Genomic DNA, 18,664 nt, shown 5'->3' on the forward strand with positions numbered 1-18,664 from the left:
AGACAAGTCCACCACAATATAATATGGCTTTAAGGTGGCCAATTCTAGTGGATGAATCCTTTAACTCAAGAAGGAGAAAACAGCTCGGCCAGGCACAATGGCTCACGCCTGTAATTCCAGCACTTTGGGAGGCCAAGGCGGGTCGATCACCTGAGGTCAGGAGTTCGAGACCAGCCTGGCCAACATGGCGAAACCCCATCTCTACTAAAAATACAAAAATTAGCCGGGCGTGGTGGCGGGTGCTTACAATCCCAGCTACTTGGGAGGCTGAGACAGAAGTGTCCTGTCTTCAGAGGCCAGAGGTTGCAGTGAGCCAAGATCACGCCACTTCTCTCTAGCATGGGCCAAAGAGCAAAACTCCGTCTCAAACAACAACAACAACAAAAACAAAACAAAACAGCTCACAGCAGCTCATGTATAGCAGAAGCAGCTGTGTGTGTGCATGTGTGTGTGTGTGATCATATATATGAATGTATCTGCACTTGCCTGGGTGCTTACACGTGTGCATGTATATGTGACATCCTGACATGCCTGTGTGATTTCACATGTGTGTATGTCAGTGCATGTGCACCTTTCTCTGTTTGTGTTTACGTGTGTGTGCTTATGTAGATGGGAGCATCTGCCTCTGGCCCAGGCCCTGTGCATCGGAGTGTCAGACCAGGCTCCTGGCCACCTTCCCATCTGGCTAGCTTCTGGCAGCTGTGCAGGGTGGGGACTGACCTTCTGAGAAGCTGGGTGCACACCTATCCAGTGGCCTGCATGAGAGATTCAGCTGCAGGCCCTCTCCTCAAAAGGACTTTCCCTTTCTGCCCTCCAAGCTTCCTGAAATGTCTGGGCTCTTGCCTCTTTGGGTTAAGGCTCTGCTGCCCTTGTAGTGTCTCTGGAACTCAGAATCCCTGGGGCTCAGCACAGGTGCAGCATCCTGGCCACCTCCCGCTAAAGCACATCTGCTGGAGAGTGGGGAGCCATCAGCCGGAAGTGCCCGGGGAGGATGAGCTCAAAGCCAGGTGGAGTTCAGGAGGAGGACAGCCTGTCTGGACATGGCTGCCTCCTGGAGTGGGGGTGTGAGTGGTATGCCAGGGGAGGAGGGCAGCCAGGAGGACTGCGGAGAGGCCCCCCTGACCTCGCCCAAGCCCCTCCCTTACCCTCTGCAACTCCTGGACTGTTCCTCATTCTCTACTCCTTAGAGAGGGGAGCTCCCTCAATCCCATTTCTGCAGTCCTAGGTCTCTGGTGCTAGAAATCAGTACAACTAGTAACAACCGGTTTTACCCATAGAAGCGCCAGTAATTCTGGTCTGTGCAGTGAGCCTGAGCTCGGTGGGTCAAGTGGTGTCCTCTTGCAGGCCATCTATGTGCATTTACTGAGGGCCTTGTGGGAAGATGCCTTCCCTCTGAGAAGTGAGAAATTTTGGAGAATTCCGCAGCTAGAACAGGCTAGAGGGGAAGGTCCTATGGGCCATTTCCTTCAGTGGTCTTTGACTCACCTGCCACTTGGAGGTAAAATAGGAACACTTTTCTTCTGGCTTGATGGTTATTTTCCAGGGTCAGTTATTCAAAGACACACAGGGTTACTATTCATCTTGTTGTGGGCGACAGAATTCTCTGTAAGAGTTTTGAGAGTTACGACATGGCCTCTTCAACTTGCCTGTTTGCACTTTCCGGGAAGAGCATGGGGGAGCTGGCACTGGCTTCCAGGTGGGGCGTAGGAGATGGGGGAGGCTGAAGAAAAGCCCAGGTGCTGGAGAGAGGAGGAGAGGTGGGAGGTACCTGCTGCCCGCGGGCATCTGCATGTTCGCCCCATAGTGACTGCGTGGCTTTTTGCGTCTGTAAAGGTGGGTGGTGACTCTGCAGCAAGCCTTTTCTGCATGCTTTGGCTCAAACCTGTACCCAAGTTCGCAGAATTCCCTGTGACATGGGGCTTGGTGGAGAGCTGAGCCAGCCTCCAGGTGCAGAATATGGAAATGCAAACACTCGCTGTGGTGGCTTGAATTGTGTCCTCCAGAAAGATCTGTTCACAACCTACTCCCTGGAACTTGTGAATGGGACCTTATATAGAAAAAGGTCCTTGGCAGATATAATCCATTAGGGATCTGGAGATGGGCCCATCCTGGATTTAGGTTGGGCCCTAAATTCAAAGACAGGCATCTTTATAAGACCTAGCCGAGAGAGACTGGTGACATGGAGACATCGTGGGAGAATGTCATCACGTGAAGACACAGGCAGAGATTAGAGCGATGCAGACTTCCAAGCTCAGGAATGGTAAGGATTGCTGGGAACCACAAGGGTCTAAGAGAAAGGCATGGAACCAGGGCCCCTCAGAGCTTCCAGAAATAGCCAGTCTTGCTCATGCCTTGATTTCTGACTTCTGGCCTGCAGAGCTGCGAGAGAGTCAGTTTTTGTTGCTTAAGCCTCCCAGTCTGTGGTGCTTTGTGCGGCAGGCTCAGGACACTCACAGCCTCCCTTTGTGGGGCCTGCCTTGCAGCTAGACCTTGGGTGCGTGGTCTGGCTCTGTCTAGATTTTGAACCTGTAGCCAGTGACATGGAGAAGCAGCCTGATATCTGCACAAGTGGTTGTGGAACCTCCGGGGGGCCTGGGTCCAGAGTGAGGAATACAGGGGAGCTGGTGCCACATCTGGGGCTCAGAGACGGCAGCATAGGCATCCGCACAGCATCAGCTCTGCACGGGATTTGGGGAATTGTTGCTGCTGCACAACCTCTGAGCCCTGTTCCCTTGGGGAAGCTTCCCAAAATCCTTTAGGGAAAAACTCCTTTTCTGTTCAAAGCAGCCACGATCAGTTTCTGTTGCTTGCAGCTTTAGCTTTCCAACCTGCGTTATCAAGGAATCCTCATGGAGTGCCTGGTCCTCTTCAGCCAGGTGTGCAGGGAGGTGACTCGTCCCAGAAGGGCAGGTAGCAGGCAGTGACAGCAGCCCAGCCAGGACCCTGGGTGCCAGTCCCAGCTTTATTTATTTTTCTAATTTGCTGAGTGAACTTGAGGTTACCTAACCTCTCTGTGGCTTCCTCGTTGACAATGGGGAAAATGAAACTGTCTTGAAGATCCAGTGACCACATACATTTTTAGAAATGTCAACACACTTTGGAAAGTATAAATCTGACTATGTAAATCATGCTTCAGGAGAATCACTTGAACCCAGGAGGCAGAGGTTGCATTGAGCCAAGATTGTGCTACTGCACTCCAGCCTGGATGACAGAGCAAGACTCGGTCTCTCAAAAAAAAAAAAAAAAAAAAAAAAAGAAAAGTGATGACATTCAGTCAATCAGCCAGATATTTTTGGTGATGCTGCAACTCTTAATGGTCTCCTGTCTGGATTCTGTTTATTTAGTTCCTAAGCTGGTAAATACGGTGCCTGTTAATCATTAACCTTTGCCTTTTCATTGACAAAGAGTTCACTTGTCAAGCTGTGAGTTGAACACAGAATTGTGAGGCCTGTGGAATTCAAGCACTGATCTTGATATTATGGATGAGGACAAAAAGGGTGGGTGACTTGAAGTTGTTTTCTTCCCAGAATTTGACCTTTTTGATCATTAAATCAGGACTTGAATCAACACTCCTTGGCTCACTAGTTCTTCTTCTGCTTTTCCTTTGGTGGTGATTGGAGGCTGTAGTAGGCTGTTCTTCTGTTGCTATAAAGAGATACCTGAGGCTGGGCAATTTATAAGGAAAAGAGGTTTGATTGGCTCCCAGTTCTGTGGGCTTTACAGGAAGCCTGGTGCCAGCATCTGCTTGGCTCTTGGGGAGGCCTCGAGAAGGCTCCAGTCATGGTGGAAGGCGACGGAGAAGCAGGAGGGTAGAGAGGTGCCACGTGCTTTTAAACAACCAGATCTTGCAAGAACTCACTATCTCAAGGAGAGCACCAAGCCATTTAGGAGGCATCTGCCCTGGTGACCCAAACACCTCCCACCAGCCCCACCTCCAACATTGCGAATGACATTTCAGTGTGAGATGTGGAGGGGACGCACATCCAGACTGTATCAGAAACCAAGAGATAACAACTTAGTAGACATATTCCAAAAAATCATGACCCACAGGGTGCCGATCAGTGTGCAGAGAATGTCTTCATTTACACAAAAAAAGACACAGACAAGACACTCAGCAGAGGTTCTCAGAAGGGCTAAGTGTGGAGGGCTTCATGTGTTCATTTTTACTGTTTGGGGCTGAAAGAATGCTTTATACCATGAGCTGTGCTTCTTTTAACATAGAAATAAAATGCCTAGTTAGTTACTGTGCTAGCCTTTGTTCACATCAAAGGTAATTTTCAAGTATTTCACAAAGGAAAGACATTCGTGTTTACCTTTGACACTGAACTCCTCCCTGTTCCAAGTGGTTAATTTGAATAGAGATTAAAGGACAGAGAAGCAAAAAGGAAACAGAAACGTCACTCACATTCCACGCGTTTCTCTAGCACAGCCAAGTGATTTGCAACTTCAGCTTTCAGTTCATTGATTTTGAATGCTCTAGGGATGAAAAAGAAAAGAGAGAGTAAATATGACCCTTAACATTCTCAGAGCCAAAACTGGTTAAGCAAACACCTACTGAGTCCCTGCTGTGGGCACGGGCAAGGCCTCTAGGTGGGCTGGTGAGGGGCTGCGTGCCAACATGCTAGGACTTGCTCTTCAGAAATCATCATGTCCCACGGGCAGGAAAGAATCACCAAATTATCATGAGGTGTATTTTCCGAGCTGGAGGGCATATTTACTTCCTCAGGCCTGAGCAGTGGACCCAAGATCTCTGGGGCGGACACATGGCCCTCTCTCTGCTTATGCGGTTGAGACGGTCCAGTCCCCATGCCCTCCCCCAATGGGCACAGACATCTTCGGAGGACCTGTTGTGCTCTCTGGAGGCTCTAACCCAGTCAGTTAAACAATTCAAAGGTTTGTTTTTTTTTTTTTTTGAGACAGATTGTCACTCTTGCCCAGGCTGGAGTGCAGTGGCATGATCTCGGCTCACGGCAACCTCCACCTCCTGGGTTCAAGTGATTCTCCTGCCTCAGCCTCCCAGGTAGCTGGGATTACAGGCATGTGCCACCACGCCCAGCTAATTTTGTATTTTTCGTAGAGACGGGGGTTTCTCCATGTTGGTCAGGCTGGTCTCGAACTCCTAACCTCAGGTGATCTGCCCGCCTCTGCCTCCCAAAGTGTTGGGATTACAGGCGTGAGCCACCACACCCGGCCAATTCGAAGGTTTTTAAGAAATCCCACCCGTCTGTGCTTTTCACCATTTTAATTAACGCGGGCAGTAAGATGCCACAGAGAAGTCAGTTTGAGAAACGGAAAATACAGTATCCAGGTCAGGATTGCTGGGATGACTCCGATGAAAAGGAAGTCTCCTAACTACACAGAAGCTCAGCGAGGAAGCTTATTTTCCAATGGAGCCAATTCATACAGCTTGTTCTCCCATCCCAGAAGGGCCGGCGGAGAACATCTCGACCTCACGAGCTCACGTTCTAATGCGCCCACTCAACACGGTCTTTGGTCTAAGGTGAGCGTTTCCTGGTTCCATCCAAGCTGGCTTAGTTACAGAAGCCACAGAAGGCTTCCACCATGCGGGCAGCTCCTCCAGGCAGGTGAGACAGCCGCGCTTGCCAGCCAAGGCCAGCCTCAGAGCCTGGGGCCTGCCCTCGCTCTTAGAGAAAGATGCGCCCATCTCTGGCTGGTTGTAAGTTTAGAAGACTGTACCTTGAGAACTGCTCTGCAACCTGCGCCAGCACGCTCTGGATTAATTCTTCTCTCTCTAGAAACCAAAGAAGAAAGACAGATGGAACACGGACAAGAGGAAAAGACGCGTAGGCCATTGCAGCCCGAATCCCACGTGTTGGGGGGCGGAGGCTGTGGCCGAGGAGCTGCCCGTTACCTGGAGGGATGCGCTGGCCTTCCTGGCAGCAGCCCTGGGGCTCTCTGGGCCTGGGCTCTACCTGTCCACTTTGAAATGCTCCTTCCCTCCGGGGCTGCTCCAGGCCCACAACCCGTGTGTCCCTCAGTGGTCTCTCAGCAGACTGGCCACGGCTTGTGTTTCTCTTGTCCTCGACACCAGCTATAAAAAGCAGGCAGGACTGGGTTTCCAAATATGGGAAGTTTCCTCTTAGTGTCCAGGTCTATTTTATGGGGGCAATTACTGGGACAAAGTGAGTTCAAGGCACGTCTCAACTCAGAACACGGTGTTCTCACGGCGGGTCTGCAGAGGGGAGGCAGGCCTCAGTCCAACGAGTTGCTCCCTTTGTTGCCTGGCCTGTAAAACTGGGCTGGGTGGCTGGCTTTACAAGGTCCAGGTCCCAGGCTAAATGGAACCTGCCTGTCTTCCTGTTTCCTGACCAGGCCCAATGCCAGATACCTCACAGGAAGGTGTGGATGCTCACAGTGCTGTCCTTGTCAGCAACGTGACATTCTAAGGAAGGGAGCGGTCTCTACCTGGCTCCAGCCATCCTCCAGCTCATGCCCCAGAATACCGAGAGCCCACGCCAGGCTTAGTCATAAGTTCACATCATCTTCTATGTTGATTTGATGTCTAACCCTCCACTATAAACAAAACAAATAAAACCAAAGCTGCGCTGGGCGCAGTGGCTCACGCCTGTAATCCCAGCACTTTGGGAGGCCGAGGCAGGCGGATCACCTGAGGTCGGGAGTTTGAGACCAGCCTGACCAACATGGAGAAACCCTGTCTCTACTAAAAAATACAAAATCAGCCAGGCATGGTGGCGCATGCCTGTAATCCCAGGTACTCCGGAGGCTGAGGCAGGAGAATCACTTGAACCTGGGAGGCAGAGGTTGCGGTGAGCTGAGATCGCGCCATTGCACTCCAGCCTGGGGAACAAGAGCGAAACTCCATCTCAAAAGAAAACAAAAAAATAAAACCAAAGCTGCCCAAACAAACAAAAAATTTCAAGAATCCAACTTGGCAATGGGGCTCAGAAGCTAAAAATGTTCACAAGCGCTGACCCAGGGTCCCATTTCTAGGAAATCATCGTGCATGTACACAAAAGATATTCATCACGGTGTTATTTAACACAGAGAAAACTGTAACAACCTGCACGCCCACCCAATGGAGATTCATTAAATAAATGATGAGAAAACTGTATCATCAGACATATACCTGGAAGGATATTTTGCTATTAGAAATAATATTTTGAAAAATGTTCACGTCTGTTGTTAAAGTACAAAAAAAAAAAAAGATTTTAAAGCAGTAACATAGAGTGATCCTGCTTTTGAAAACATATTGGGAGGGTATACCCCAAAATAATAATAGTAGTCATCTTTGGTTATAAGTTTTATATAAATTTTATTTAAAAATGTTTGCTTCCCTCTATCTTATGCATTTTCCCTTTTTTCTTATTCATTTTCTATAATTAACATATATTAATTTCATTTAAAAAATTTTAAAAAACTAATCAGTTTAACTTCGCAACATCTCATTGCTTCACCTGTCAAATGAGAGGGTAGATCAGATCACCCCAGATTCCTGCTGCCTTTAGCATTCTATGACTTGATAAGAAGAAGAAAAATGATGTTTTGTTATATCTCTTGAAGCTACAAGTGTAAAAATGTCAGCCAGAAAATTTTCATACAGCCATAGGTTGAACTGGTGCGAGCTCAAGGCCCTCACCTTAAGAAAGGCCCTCACCTTAAGAAGGGCCCACACCTACTAGTGGGGGAAGATGGCTCCCATCAACAAGAATCATCATAGGGTTTTACAGGCCACTTGGTGAACTCAGCAGGGGTTTAGATCACTTAGGAATTCTTTGGAAAAGGTAGTGTATCACATAACCTTTGAGAGTAAACGATCTCAGAGTCTTGAGATACATTTAGAAGTCCATCAAATGATGAGTATTTATAGACCACTTCACCCAACAGCAGCAGAGCGCTACATTCATTTCAGGCACCTACAGAGCATGTACCAAGACTGACCATATCCTGGGCTGTAAAGGAAATCTCACCCAATCTAAAGGAACTGAAGCTATACAGAGTATGTCCTCTGACCACACGAGGATCAAAGTAGAAATCCATAACAGAAAGATAGCAGAAAAATCTCCAAACACGTGGAAACTTAACAACATACTTCTAAATAACTTAAGGGTCAAAGAGGAAGTCTCAAGGGAAAATTAAAAAGACATTGAACTCAATAAAAATGAAAATACAACACAAAATTTAGCTGTGGGACATGACTAAAGCAATGCTGAGAGGGAAATTTATAGCACTATAGGCTTCCATTAGACAGAGGAAAAATCTCAACTCAATAAGCCAAGATCCCACGATGAGAACCCAGGAAAAGAAGAGCAAAGTAAACCCACAATGATAGCAAAGGAAGGAAGGAGGGAAATCACAAAGACAGGAGAATAGAAATCCTGGTAACAGAAAACAGAAAAACAATGCAGAAAATCAACAAAACAGAGCTAGGTATTTGAAAATAATAAATTATCAAACTTCTAGCAAGACTGACAAAGAATGAGAGGGAAGACACAGATTGTCAATATCAGGAATGAAAGAGGGAACATCACTACAGACCCTGCAGACATCAAAAGGATAATAAGGGAACACTACAAATGCCTCTACACACATAACTCTGACATCTTCAATAAAATGGACCAACTTCTAGAGAAGCGTGAGGTACTACAACTCATTCAATATCAAACAGGTAATTTAAACAACCTATAGCAAAAGTCAATTTGTAATTTAAAAACTCCCCAAAATGAAATGTCCAGGCCAAGATGGTTCTAAACATTTATAGAGAATTCTACCAAATGTTTAAAAATTCAACATGATTTTAACAATGTCTTCAAGAAAACAGAAGAGGAGGAAACACTACCATTCTTTTTTTTTTTTTTTTTTTGAGACTGAGTCTCACTCTGTCCCCCAAGCTAGAGTGCAGTGGTATGATCCCAGCTCACTGCAGCCTCCGCCTCCGCCTCCTGGGCTCAAGTGATTCTCCTGCCTCAGCCTCCTGAGTAGCTGGGATTATAGACGCCCGCCACTAAGCCTGGCTAATTTTTCATATTTTTAGTAGAGCCGGGGTTTTATCATGTTAGCCAGGCTGGTCTTGAACTCCTGGTCTCAAGTGATCTGCCTGCCTTGGCCTCCCAAAGTGCTGGGATTACAGGCATGAGCCACTGCACCTGGGCCCCATTCATTTTATGAAGTTGGTATTACCCTGATACCAAATGCAGACAAGGAATGACAACAAAAAGAAAACTACATGCCAACATCCCTCATGAATATAGATACAAAAATCACTAATGAAATAGCAAGTAGAATTCAGTAATATATAAAAATAACTGCATATCAAGATTTAGTGGGGTTTATTCCAGGGATATAAGGTTGGCTCAATATTTGGAAATCAATCAATGTAATCTCCAATCAACAGGCTAAAGAAGAAAAATTATATGATCATATTAACTAATTCATAAAAAACATCTGACAAAATTCAACACATGTTCATGAGAAAACTCTCATAAAATTAGGAATGGAGGAGAACTTCTTCAAGTTGATTAAAAGCATCAACCATAACCTTACAGCCAACATTATACAGTTGTTCCTTGGTGTCTCTGAGGGATTGGTTCCAGGACCCCCCATAAGGGTGCCAAAATCCAAGGATGCTCAAATTCCTTATATAAAATGGTGTAGTATTTGCATATAACCTATGCACATCCTCCCGTACACACTACATCATCTCTAGATTACTTAGAATACCTAATACAATGTCAATGTTATGTAAAGAGTTGCTATACTGTATTGTTTACTAATTGGTATTGTTTTCCTTGTTTTTAAAATATTTCTGATCAGTGGTTGGTTGGATATATGGATATGGAACACACAGATACAGAAGAGCCAACTGTACTTAATGGTGAAAAACTCAGTGCTTGGTGTCTAAGACTGTCACAAGGCAAAGCTGTCTGCTCTCGCTACTGCTAATTAACATAGTGCTGGGAGTCCTAGCCAGTGCAACAGGCAAGAGAAGGAAATAAAAGGCAAACAGATTAGAAAGGAAGAAAGAAAACTGTCCTTGTTTGCCAATGACATGTTGTCCACATAGAAAATCCCAAGGAATCTACAAACAACAACAACAAAAAGAAAACACAACCCTCCTAGAACTAAGAAGAGAGTTTAGCAAGTTTGCAGGGTGGAAAACACACAAAATTCAATTGTATTTACTACAATTGTATATACTAGCAATGACCATGTAGACACTGAAATTATAAATAAAATACCAGCCACACATAGTGGCGCATGCCTGTAATCCCAGCACTTTGGGACGTCAAGGTTGGAGGATTGCTTGAGCCCAGGAGTTTGAGACCAGCCTGGGGAACAGAGATCTCCATCTCTACAAAAAAAAAAAAAAAAAAAAAAAAAAAAAAATTGCCAAGCATGGTGGGATGTGCCTGTGGTTCCAGCTACTCAGGAGGCTGAGGTGGGAGGATTGCTTGAGCTTGGGAGGTTGAGGCTGCAGTGAGCCATGATCAGGCCACTGCACTCCAGCCTCAGGGACAAAGACCCTGTCTCAAAAACAAACACCGGTACCATTTACAGTCACTCAAAAATACCGCTAGGTGTAAAACTGACAAAACATATGCAGAAGTTGTATGTTGAAAACTACAAAACATTCATGAAAGAAATCAAAGAAGATACAAACAAATGGCAAGACTGACCATGTTAATGGGTTGGAAGACTCAATATAGTAAATTCTCCCCACATAGGTAAACAGGTTTTACAAAATTCCCATTGAAAGGCTAGCAAGACTTTTTTTTTTTTTGTAGAAATAGAGATTATTCTAACATTTAGATAGAAAGGGAAAGGACTCACAAGAATAAAAACAATTTTGAAAAACAACAGATAAAATGAGAGGAATCGGCCTATCTTATTTTGAGACTTATGACATAATTTCGGTAATCAAGACTGTGAGGTACTGGCAGAAAGACAGACAGGTAGCGCAATGAAAGAAACAGAGGGCCTATGACCATGTCTATACAGATACGCCCAACTGATTTTTGACCCAGATGTAAAAGCAATTCAACAGAGAAAAGAAAGCCTAGCAATGACCATGTAGACACTGAAATTATAAATAAAATACCAGCCACACATAGTGGCACATGCCTGTAATCCCAGCACTTTGGGAGGGTCGAGGTTGGAGGGTTGCTTGAGCCCAGGAGTTTGAGACCAGCCTGGGGAACAAAGAGAGATCTCCATCTCTACAAAAAAAACCAAAAAAAAACAAAAAAAAACAAATAGCCAGGCGTGGTGGCATTCAGTAATAGTGTTGGAAATAGTGTTGGAAAAATTAGATATCCGCAGGCCAACAAAAAAGAAAAAGAGCCTTGACCTAGAATTCAGTTTATATAAAAATCAATGCAAAGCGGACCACAGATGTAAAACATAAAACTATAAAACATAGAGAGAAAATAGGAGAAACCTTCAGGGTCTTCAGTAAGGTGGGGAGTTCTTCGACTTGACAGCAAAAACACAAACCAGAAAAAGAAAAATTGATAGATTGGACTTCATCAAAATTAAAATTTTTGCTCAGTGAAAGATCCTGGTAAGAGGATGACAAGACAAGCTACAGTCTGGGAGAAAATATTTGCAAGACACGTATCTGACAAAGACTTGCATATAGCATATATAAAGAATGGTCAAAACTCAATGGTAGAAAACAAAACCAGCCAACTTGAAAGCGGGCAAGAGATGAGCAGATGGGTACTGGAGAAAGTCACAGATGGAAAGAAGCCCATGAAAAGATGCTGAGCACCACCCGGCCATTAGGAAATGCCAGTTACAACCACAGTGAGACACCACTGCACACCTATCAAAATGGCTAGGATACAAAATAGTGCCAACCCCCAGTGCTGGAAAGGATGTGGAAACACGGCTCACTCACTCGTGGCAGATGGGAATGAAAAATGGTACAGTCATTCTGAAAACAGTCTGGTAGGTTCTTCAAAAAACAGAAAAAACCAACTAAAGATGCAAGCAACAGGGCAGAGAGATGATGTACACGGAGAACTGATGTCCATACAAAGGCCTGTCCACATGTTCCTGGCGGATGTATTTGTAGTAGCTGCAAATGCAAACAATGCAGATGCCTTTCAAGGGAGAATGGTTGAACAAACCGTGGTCCATCCATACCATGGAGTATGACTCAGAAAGAAGGGAATGAACCACGGATCCAGGCGACAACCCAGATGGATGCCAGGGGGTTGTGCTGGGTGGAAGGTGCCAATCCTAAAGTCATGTTCTACTGCATGATTACATGTGTAGAACGTTACAGAAATGACAACATCATACAAATAGAGACCAGAGGCTGGGCGCGGTGGCTCACGCCTGTAATCCCAGCACTATGGGAGGCTGAAGCGGGGGAATCACCTGAGGTCAGGAGTTCGAGACCAGCCTGACCAACATGGAGAAACCCCGTCTCTACTAAAAATACAAAATTAGTGAGGCATGATGGTGCATGCCTGTAATCACACCTACTTGGGAGACTCGCTTGAACCCTGGAGGCGGAGGTTGCGGAGTGAGCCGAGATCGCACCATTGCACTCCAGCCTGGGCAACAAGAGTGAAACTCTGTCTCAAAAAAATAAAAAAAGAGAGACCTCATGATTGCCAGGGGACAGGGATCCAGTGAGGAATGGAAGGGGAGCGGCATGGCTATTAAAGAGCAGCAGGCAGGATCCTTGTGGGGACGCCATGTTCTGGATCTGGACTGTGTCACGGTCAGTGCCAGGCTGTGACATTGTGCTAGAGTTTTGCAAGATGTCACCACTTGGAGAAACCAGGCCATGAATGGGCTTTCTCTGTATGCATCCTTACAACAGTGTGTGAATCTATCCTTGCTTCAAAATAAGAAATGTATAGATGGAATGGAATAAAAGTTAAGGAAGAGTTTTCCTTTGGACTTTGGAGATGGAACCCTTTGAGCACGACGGGATTTGTGTGGCTACATCTAATTTCCAGCACAAACAGCTGTCATGTTTCATGCCACTCTGTCCACATCTTCTCTCTGCCCAGTTCAGTGCTGGGGCAGATGCTGGTATCCTGGTCTGTCATAGCCACACCTCGTCCAGTGCCCCACCCAGGCCAGCATGTCAGCTATTCTCAGGAAGGGTACAGACACAAAGCTGCGCTCCCAGTGAGAACACCCTGGGGGCACTGCCCAGGTGGTGGTACTTACACCGATGGAATACATGTGACTCAGCACAGTGGGCTCACGGAACTACCTCTTTAGATAATGCAAAATATGCATTCTTTTGCTGGGGGAAAGAAGCAAAACCGCCAGTGTGTACAAAGGCCAACCACACCCACGCATCCACAAACAGAGCCCTGATCAGGAAGCGGGTGCCTCCTCTCCTGACCCTAGAATCATTGGAATTCCTGCTGTGGCCACAGTTTCCTCCCAGGGGAGTTCAGAACTTAAAACAACTGTGATTTCACGCATGTCAAGTGCTCAGGACCGCACCAGCCCAGCCCCGGCCACGTAAGCCCGGCCTGCCTCTGCTATTGCTGTTGGCATTATTAGTGTTTCCGCATCACGGAGGCCCACTGAGGGCCCCAGGTTTCCTCTGACCTCCCTTTCCTGCTTCCACCACCTTCCCTGGGGTGTCATCATCCTTGGGCTGACAGGGTGTGCTCCGGGCACCACCTCCAGGCTGTGAAGGGGTGAATCCCACCTGCACCACCTGAATGTGGCCCTCACCCCCTCTAGCACCTCCAGAATCCTCAGAGTCTGAAACCGCTGGATTCTGGGGGCAACAAACAGTTTTCAATTGCAAATGTTCATCCTTCCCAACCTTCGTGGCAAAATCACCTCGTGTCAGCCAAATTTGATATTATGTATGACACCTCCCTCTTTTTCCTAAATGCTGAAGGATGCAAAATGAATTTTAAAAATTAAAGCATATTCAAGTCATTTCACGTTGATAGTGTCTTAATAGTTTTAAGAAAAGCCAGCAATGGCCTGGGATGCTGGTAATTCACAGGGGGACACGACAGGGTCTTTAGGGTCCCTCTGGACCTGGAAGTTTTTGAGCAAATGGGGAGATTGCAAATAAGCCCCTGAGGGAGGGGAAGTCAGCATTAACTCTCGCTGATCCACGTGATGGAAACTGAGGGAGAGCAAGCTGATATTCACAGACAACTCATATGTTCTCCAAAGAAAGCTGTCCCCCGAGAACAACCAATAGGATAGCTAAAAGTGCCCCCGAGTCTGCATGCTAGAGTGGATTTCGTGGTGCTGCTCCATGCTGATGGGGATTTACCTCTAGATACTAATGACTTTAATAAAGGCAGAAGATTTGACTACACCAAGGATCAATCAGTCGTAATGACAGGTTTAGGTAGGCTCCTCTTCAGCCTCAACTCCCGGCTGCTTCTGGCCTGCACACGCCTGGACTCAATGAAGTGTGCTCACCTGGGTGCTGCGTCCTGCTGGCCTCCTCACTTGATAAGCACATGCAGGGAATGCTGGGTGGGGCTGGCAGAATTGTCTGCATGTCATAGGAGACTTTAGGTTTGTTCCAGGGCAATCCTGGAGTCCGGCAGAGTCTCCAGGTCCTGTTTTTAGATGCTGCCGGATCAGGTCAGCGTTGGGCCATGGGTTTGCAACAGAGGGGCCCAGGCCCTGCCCACTTGACAGAACCAAGGGTACTGGAATGAAGCAAACCTCTAGAGGGACCGAGGAGGGGCCTATGGGCTGCCAGCCTCATTCCTGGGCAAGACGCAGCTGTGTGGGTGGCAGGATGGACACCCTGCCTCATGGTGTTCACACGGCTGCCTCCATGTTCACGGGTGTCCAGGGCAGGGGCTGCCCCCACCCTAAGCGATGCCCAGAAGCCACTGCCTGACTTCTCCTTGGTCTGAGTGGACAGTTCAAGCCTCTCCCTCGCCCACTTCTTCCAGGAATTGTTTACTTGTTTCAGGCAAATCCTGAGTCTACCCAGCGCAGAATGACATGAAATTTGATTTCACCGATTGCTAGCACAGCCTGACCTATAATTCTGATTCTAAAAATTAGTGTAACCCAATAAGCTAATTTGATTGGCCAGCCAGCTGATTTGCCTATCTCCTTTTTATCTTGTGCTGAAGAGAATACAAGCAGCAACAGCAGTTCTTCCGTCCTCCACGCACCTGAGCTGATGGGAATGTGTACTTTTCTCCCCTAGGCAAACGAATGCACACACGGCCCTAGCAATAGAACACGCTGGCTCCCAGACCCATGCATTGAAGGAGGCGACCTAGGAACACCAGCTTGGGCACTAGCATCCCAAGCACCGACCTGCAAGAGTAGAGGGAATAATATATCACAAGGGTGTGTGCATGTGGCCTGGGAGCTCATGCATGATCCATTCTATTGCCCTTGATTGTAGCCATTGCACGGCATCACTGGGCTTAGATTTGCATGCAGTGAGCCATGTTTCACCTTGTTAGTCCCGACCTGCAGCAACAGGGCGAGGTGCTGAGCACCCTTCAGTGAATATATACTTAACAGACACTTCCCAAGCATTAGAAAAAATACCTCTGCTGGACGGGCGCGGTGGCTCACGCCTGTAATCCCAGCACTTCTGGAGGCTGAGGCGGGCGGATCATGAGGTCAGGAGTTCAAGACCATCCTGGCCAACATGGTGAAACTCTGTCTCTACTAAAAATACAAAAAAATTAGCTGGGCCTGGTGGTGGGTGCCTGTAATCCCAGCTACTCGGGAGGCTGAGGCAGGAGAATCGCTTGAACCAGGCAGTCGGAGGCTGAAGTGAGCTGAGATTGTGCCACTGCACTCCAGCCTGGTGACAGAGCAAGATTCCGTCTCAAAAAAAAAAAAAAAGAAAAATACCTCTGCTCTCCTTTCAGAAAAGGGTAAAACGGATGTCTTACTTTTTATTTTTGTATTAGGGAAAATAATTCATATTACTTGCCCCCAAAGTGATAAGCGCTCTAGACGTCCTGAAGATTGTGGGGGGTGGGGGCAGGGTGCCTTTATTTCTGCTCTTGTCCAACCTCCGATCCCTGAGAGCCAAGGCTCTTCAGAGGAAGGGCTGGCAGGCTTCCCTGTCAGTGAGGGGTGGGGTGGCACTGTCCCTCTTCCTGGGAAGCAAACTCCTCTTCTGTCCCACTTTTGCTCTCTCCTGACCCCTGCAACTGCCCTTGAACTACTCAACTGGCTGAGGATGTTCTCGCTCAGGGTACAGTCACTGGCAATTCACCGTTTATGGACATCATAAAACAGACATTCAGATCAAGGACGACATTTCCTTTATAGCCCAGGAACACAATAAAGTTATATGATTAACAGTGACCTTAAAGGCACAGGAGCCCTTCCTCTGGCCTGTCCTGCCTGCCAAGGGATTGCATAAATCTATCAGCAGCCAAAGGACTATCCCAGATCACAGGCGTTTCAGCCACTCAGATAGGACGAAGAAAACAAAATCGACTGAAGATCCTGGTGGCCAAACGTGAAGTTTTGGAGAGTGTCTGCCTTGTCATTTCAGGTTCACCTCAGGGGCAGGCATTGAATCGAGTTCTTTCTCTTTCGTTTTCAGAGAGGGGAATTTCATGTTTTGCATCATTTACATTTGACTGGGTGCAATTTCTCCCCCTGCCCTCTTCTCTTCCTAGGATTAGTTTGCAGGCAGAAAAATGCCTGTGAAGCTGGCAGCATCTGGGGCAGCTAGCATGCATTTCCCTTTACTGTTTTATAGATCAAGGTACCGTAACATCTGTAAGGAGCTGTTACTGTGCTCTGGGTGCTGTTCTAGGTGGTTCACACACGTTAGCTCAATCCTTCTTTTTTTTTTTTGAGATGGAGTTTCGCTTTTGTTGCCCAGGCTGGAATGCAATGGCGAAATCTCAGCTCACTGCAACCTCCGCCTCCCGGGTTCAAGCAATTCTCCCACCTCAGCCTCCTGAACAGCTAGGATAACAGGCATGCACCACCACGCCGGGCTAATTTTGTATTTTTAGTAGACATGGGGTTTCTCCATGTTGGCCAGGCTGGTCTCGAACTCCCGACCTCAGGTGATCCGCCTGCCTCGGCCTCCCAAAGTGCTGGGATTACAGGCATGAGCCACTGTGCCCGGCCAGCTCAATCCTTCTTATAACCTGCAGGGGCTGCGTGACACTGAGAGAGGCCAAGTCATGACATCATCAAGCCTGACCTGCCCTATTCCACCACGTTCCTATTTAGAACTGCAAAGACGGGACAGAGCTGCACTTACTTTCCCTACAGAAAACCCCAGAGATACCTTTTTTTTCTTTCTGTGTGGCTTCTTGCCCATAGTGGGGTGAACTTATTTATTTATTTATTTATTTATTTTTTGAGATGGAGTTTTGCTCTTGTCGCCCAGGCTGGAGTGCAATGGCGTGATCTCGGCTCACCTCAACCTCCGCCTCCTGGGTTCAAGAGATTCTCCTGCCTCAGCCTCCCGAGTAGCTGGGATTACAGGCATGCGTGACCATGCCTGGCTAATTTTTTTATTTTTAGTAGAGACAGGGTTTCTCCATGTTGGTCAGGCTGGTCTCGAACTCCCAACCTCAGGTGATCCGCCCGCCTTGGCCTCCCAAAGTGCTGGGATTACAGGCGTGAGCCACTGCGCCTGGCGGAGGGGTGAACTTCTAAGGGGGTGTGGGTATGAATAACCAAATGGATGCCGCTGGGGGAATTTGAATTTGGGAGCCACCAGCTGATTGTACACATTACTGGGACTGTCCATTATCTGACAGCCTGTGTGTGTGTCACTGTAACCTGATAATCCTCTGGGAAAGTTTAATTATGTGAAGCCAAAGGAAATCAACTCTGGCTCATCGTGTCTGGGGCTTTGACTCTGTGCCAAATGACCCCATAGACTAGTTCCAGGAAGGATTCTGTCAGGAAATTCTGTGATCCAATAAATTGATTATGGTACAAATGACAGAATGTTTGTAAAGATCGAGTCATTTTTGCAAACCAAAGGTTTTACTACATCTGTGGACTTTAACAGGTTGTACATAGCAGCAACATTTGTAGCAAGAGAAATTAAGAAGAACCAACTGATCACTGTAAAAACAAGACTAGAAGCAATACGAATATCTATCAGTAGGATACACAATAGTACATCTACAAAATGAAGTACTATGCTGCTATAAAAGAACGAAGGAATTTTTTTTATTTTTATTTTTGAGACGGACTCTCACTCTGTCACCGAGGCTGGAGGGCAGTGGTGCCATCTCGGCTCACTGCAACCTCTGGCTCCCAGGTTCAAGGGATTCTCCTGCCTCAGCCTCCTGAGTAGTTGGGATTACAGGTATGTGCCGCTACACCCGGCTAATTTTTAAAAATTTTTTTTAGAAGAGACAGGATTTCACCATATTGGCCAGGCTGGTCTCAAACTCCTGACCTCAGTTGATCCATCCACCTCGGCCTCCCAAAGTGCTGAGATTTCAGGTGTGAGCCACTGTGCTTGGCCTAGAATGGAATAATATTCTATTTCTTGCTATAAAGTGACCTTATAATGTGGATGGCTAAAAATTAAGCAGAAAGTTCCAGGTTGAAGTGTCAGATGACAGAGTTTTAGGTTGTCAGAGAGGATGGAAATGGAAAGGAGAGTTCCCAAAGGAGGAAGCCATGGCGGTGGGACCCAAATTCTGTATAAACTACCCTGTTCCTTGGTGGATCCCTGAATGACGCATGTTTGTGGGCC

The 18,664-nt window shown here is 46.9% G+C and overlaps 1 protein-coding gene across 15 annotated transcripts in view; it reads right to left on the reverse strand.

The window, feature by feature from the left end:
• Nucleotides 1–18,664, reverse strand: part of PDE9A (phosphodiesterase 9A) — a 121,319-nt gene that overhangs the window by 38,929 nt on the left and 63,726 nt on the right. For 5 of the 15 annotated variants that reach the window (XM_055279792.2, XM_055279789.2, XM_055279788.2 and 2 more), the window contains 3 exons: nt 5,873–6,052; nt 5,698–5,752; nt 4,406–4,476 (listed from right to left, as the gene is read on the reverse strand). In XM_055279792.2, the coding sequence (XP_055135767.1) occupies nt 4,406–4,476; nt 5,698–5,752; nt 5,873–6,052 (306 nt within the window). The remainder of the gene's footprint in view (nt 1–4,405; nt 4,477–5,697; nt 5,753–5,872; nt 6,053–18,664) is intronic. The other 10 variants (XM_055279796.2, XM_055279794.2, XM_055279793.2 and 7 more) reach the window with 2 other exon arrangements.

The sequence above is a fragment of the Symphalangus syndactylus genome, chromosome 5 (assembly GCF_028878055.3).
Source record: "Symphalangus syndactylus isolate Jambi chromosome 5, NHGRI_mSymSyn1-v2.1_pri, whole genome shotgun sequence".
Lineage (NCBI taxonomy): Eukaryota > Metazoa > Chordata > Mammalia > Primates > Hylobatidae > Symphalangus > Symphalangus syndactylus.